Source organism: Limulus polyphemus, unplaced genomic scaffold (genome assembly GCF_000517525.1).
Source record: "Limulus polyphemus unplaced genomic scaffold, Limulus_polyphemus-2.1.2 Scaffold3139, whole genome shotgun sequence".
Lineage (NCBI taxonomy): Eukaryota > Metazoa > Arthropoda > Merostomata > Xiphosura > Limulidae > Limulus > Limulus polyphemus.
The window spans coordinates 115,257-119,684 of NW_013668749.1; the positions used below are offsets into that span (position 1 = coordinate 115,257).

The 4,428-nt window shown below is 28.8% G+C and overlaps 1 protein-coding gene across 1 annotated transcript in view; it reads left to right on the top strand.

The window, feature by feature from the left end:
• The window catches only part of LOC106468734 (1-phosphatidylinositol 4,5-bisphosphate phosphodiesterase classes I and II-like), a 94,562-nt gene extending 90,492 nt beyond the window's left edge, over nucleotides 1-4,070 (top strand). Inside the window, exons 18-20 of the mRNA XM_022397095.1 lie at nucleotides 1,670-1,824; nucleotides 2,875-3,039; nucleotides 3,980-4,070. Coding sequence (XP_022252803.1) covers nucleotides 1,670-1,824; nucleotides 2,875-3,039; nucleotides 3,980-4,003 — 344 coding nt within the window. The 3' untranslated portion in view covers nucleotides 4,004-4,070. The remainder of the gene's footprint in view (nucleotides 1-1,669; nucleotides 1,825-2,874; nucleotides 3,040-3,979) is intronic.
• Nucleotides 4,071-4,428: the final 358 nt, after the last annotated feature.

Genomic DNA, 4,428 nt, shown 5'->3' on the forward strand with positions numbered 1-4,428 from the left:
TACTAAGTTTATTTATTAGCTTGTACTGGGACTCAGAAACTTATATTTCAGTATATGATCAAATATGTACCTTCATAGTTTTACATAAGTTTTTCAGCTTAACATTATACCATAATCTTACAAAATATCTTAAGATCTGCCTCTATAAAACTTTACAAATAATCTATTTATTTTTAAAAATCAGCTTGTTGTTATTTCAAGTTACTTTCCATCAAGTTTTTTATAAAGCCAGCTGGATTAAAACAGTTGGTTTTGATTAGCAATGATAAACAGTTTTTAACGGTAATCTCTCATGCAAAATTACGTAATAGAAATGCAATTGATAAACAAATAGAAAGTTTGGACCATTTGTTGTTATAAGAATCCAATTAAGGAATAACTGAACAGAAGCATCACCAAAAAGTGGACAAATCCACCCTAGTGCTCATTATGATAATTATTCCAAATCCAATGAGAAAAATATATATATTCATCTTGAGCCTAAATCTTGTGGTGTTCTCTAGTTATAAATCACTAATGTGCACTTAATTGACACAATTTCGTTTTGGTACATCATAATAGGAGTGTTAGACTGACTCTTCAATAAATACATAGTGGGTGGGTGTGGGTAATCAATGAACCAGTCTAAGAATCATTTGAATTTGAGATTGAAGCAATTAACGACATATGAAATATCACATTCAATAATTCACAAGTAGTGAATTTTCATAGCATTTTTACTACTTTTAGTTTCAGAATTATTTAAATACAAGATAATCTAAATTATACCTTGTTTTAATATGCATATCATCATGTGTTTTCCAATAAATCTTATGCCACATAAAAATTCAATCTCTTTCAACAGAGTTCATGATGAATGGGCATCAACTAATATCATTTACTGGTCATGAGGTAGAGTAACATGTTCTTGCATGACACCATAAAGTTGTGAGGCTTATCGACAATCTACCCCACATTTTGTTCTGCCACCTTCCCTGTAATTGGATCCATTAGCAATCCTGTCATGTTCCTACAAGAATACAGTTGAAGACTAATTGAATCTAATAGAAGTCCATTAAAAAATTATATTAGATACCTATCAGAAAATAATTATATTTCAGTTGAAGGCTAAACAAAACTACAGTATCTTATTAGTGAGAACTTCTGAATTGGAGTAAGCTAACAATACATATCAATGCCATAAATTATGAATAAAAATAAAGATTTAGTTAAACTAATATTTTTATGTTAAAAACAGTTTTACTGAACAAAACCAGGTAACTGATAAAAATTTTACAAATTAAGTAATATTGAAGTGTAAAGTAAACTAGACAACAAAAATAAAATAAATTACACCGGACAAAAACTGTAATGCATAACAAATACCATGATTTTAACATCAAACTATTATTAGTAACAACTTTCAGTTCAGAATAAGGAGCACTGCATTCAAAAATTATCTAATGAAGAAATGTTTCAGAATCATATCAGTTTGAAAGATTTAGACACATTTCATGATTCCAATTACAAATACAAAAATAAATTCAAATCAATTGGAAAATGTCTTTTTTTTTCAAATTGAATTTCACTTGGATTTCTATTTCATATTCAGTTTTATTTTTCAATTGGATATTTTTGTATATGCTATTAAAATTACAATCCATTTATTAATTTTGATATATTTTCAAAGATTTGGGAATGCAGCTAAACCAGGGAATCTTTGAATACAATGCTTGCTGTGGTTATTTGTTAAAACCTGAATTCATGAGAAGAGCTGACCGGAGATTTGATCCCTTCATTGAATCTACTGTAGATGGAATAATAGCTGGCACTGTAACAGTTCAGGTGTGAGATACATATTCATTTCTGGAAAGTTTAGAAAACAAGTAATTTATATTTGACATTGTAGTTCTTATGTTTGAAATGATATACAATTATATTAGAGTATGAACATGATATTATATTTTTTCAATAAATTCACTAAACCATGATGTACAATGAATGTAGTTAATGCTAAATTATTTATTAAAATTATTATCGTGTTTCTTTCCATATTGGTTGAAAGGTCAGAAACTTTCTAACAATGTTTACATTCAGGCATTTTAAATATTCGTTTTGATTACAATTAAATACTAGAGAACATTAAACACAACTTATCAGTGCTTAGACAGTCAGGGTACGTGAAGATCTTACAGGTTATAAAAATAACCAGTTAAATTCGATCAAAAGCACAAAGAGTATAATATTTAAAATGGAGAAATAGAACTCAATTTGTGTTTTTCATCATGATTCTTTCTTGCTTTAGACAAGTTAATTATGATTGATACAAAAGTTCAAACTGATTTTAAATATTAACATTTATATAGCTTAAGACTCCTCATTGTGATATAAATCCAAGTAAAAACTAAAGGTATAACATACAAACTTGTACTTTATTTAAAATATATTTCAGCATTTTGCATTTCTGATGCAAAAGAGACCACTCTTTTGTGTTGATTTTAACTTTTATCAGCCCTCATTGTTTTAATCAGAAGAACTGTTATCTCAAACTACATATTAAAGGCTAGCTAAACAACAGATTTTAGTTCAACTCATTGACCAGAACCAGTATATATTTTAATTGGTTCATTTCTTTCTACTGATTCCAGACTGTCTTCATTCACATTCTGTGTTGTCAGTTTATGCATTAATGTTTATTTTCATTAGTTTCTACTGTAATTTTCATTATTAGTGGTAGTTCAGTTAATAATAGGCCACTCTTCTTTTTGCTAACTTTAAGACTCAAAGGAAATGAAAGTAGCCCCTCAAGAAATAAAAAAAGTTTATAGTGAGATAGGCTATCACTATTCTAGTAACACCATACAGAGACAAGCACATTTACTTGGTCACTTGCAGATAATCTCTGGCCAGTTCCTCACAGACCGAAAGGTTGGAACTTATGTGGACGTTGATATGTATGGTTTACCAGCTGACACAGTCAGGCGGAGATTTCGTACAAAAACTGTTCCTGGTAATGGTATCAACCCATCTTTTGATGAGGAGCCATTTGTGTTTAAAAAGGTAAGTGCAGAAATATTGTCTGTTGCATATGTTTTGCATAAACACCTTTTATTTTCTTTAAGGTGAGATCTGGTCTGTCAACAAAGCAACTTAAAGAGAGAGAGACAAGCAGCTGTGTAATGAAGGAATTAATTAGTGTTTTGTGTAATGAAAATTGTATTTATACCTATATGTCTATTCATCTGTTGTTTTATGATTATCTAATACAGTAAATTAAGTCAGTACAGTATATGTTTCAATGTTTTATGTGTAGTTTTTGAAACATGTATGAAATCTAACATTACTGAATTATGTTTCTGTTCAGTCTAGTTATATTATTTATTTCAAGCCTAGTAATATGTAAGTTAAACCTAATTGTACTTAATTTTGTTTCTGTTAAATCTGGTTTTATTAATTATTTCAGGCTTAATAATATATATTAAATCTAATTTTGCTTAATTTTGTTTCTTTAAATTTAGCTGTTTGTTTATGTATTACCTAATTACTCTTATTTTAGTTTTTCATATACAACTTTGAAATAATGACTTTTAGGGCAGTTCCTAGCCAAAGCCTTAATTAATAAACAAATATTAAACTACAACTGAATACATCATGCACATCACTTACACTAAAGAATAAAGTGTACTGAAGCAGTCATGATCACCTAACATAAAGTTAATATCATTCTAATCTTATGCCATGGAGATAAACTTAAAACATTCTTTGTGAATATCATGTACAAGCTGTAAAAAATTATATGAAAAGTCATTTTGAAATAGTTTACTTAATTGTCCTTTTAGCCTTTCTGGAATTATTTAACAATATATCAACGACAATGTCATTTTTCTTTAGACATTTGTAGTTATTTTGAAATGGCAAACTGTGTGAACAGTGTGGTAAACAGTTTCTTTTCAAATTAACAACTTTGTTCCTCATTTTTATCTATTCATTAATTAGGTAGTGTTGCCAGAATTGGCATGTTTAAGAATAACAGTTAATGAAGAAAATGGGCGTTTTATTGGGCACAGGGTACTTCCAGTGATTGGATTGCGACCTGGTGAGTTTAGAGTTGTTCCTGTTTTCACCACTGTGATGCTTGTGTAGTGAATTTTGAAGTTTATTAATATGTATATGTATTTTTAGTTCTGTATTAGCTCTATAGCCAAACGATTAAAATAATGATGTACGATTAAAATAATGACGTATGTTAGTTATAAAATAAAACAAATATAAAATTTTGAAGCGTTATTTTTATAATTGTAATTGAGTATTTACATTTGGTCAGCATATTTAATGTATGCTCTCAAGTGTTTAGAAAAACTTCAAAATGAAACTAAGGAAATGATACACCATATTGTTATGACAGCGGGGGTCACGTGACGCTAGTAACACATCATATTCTCGGAGGTT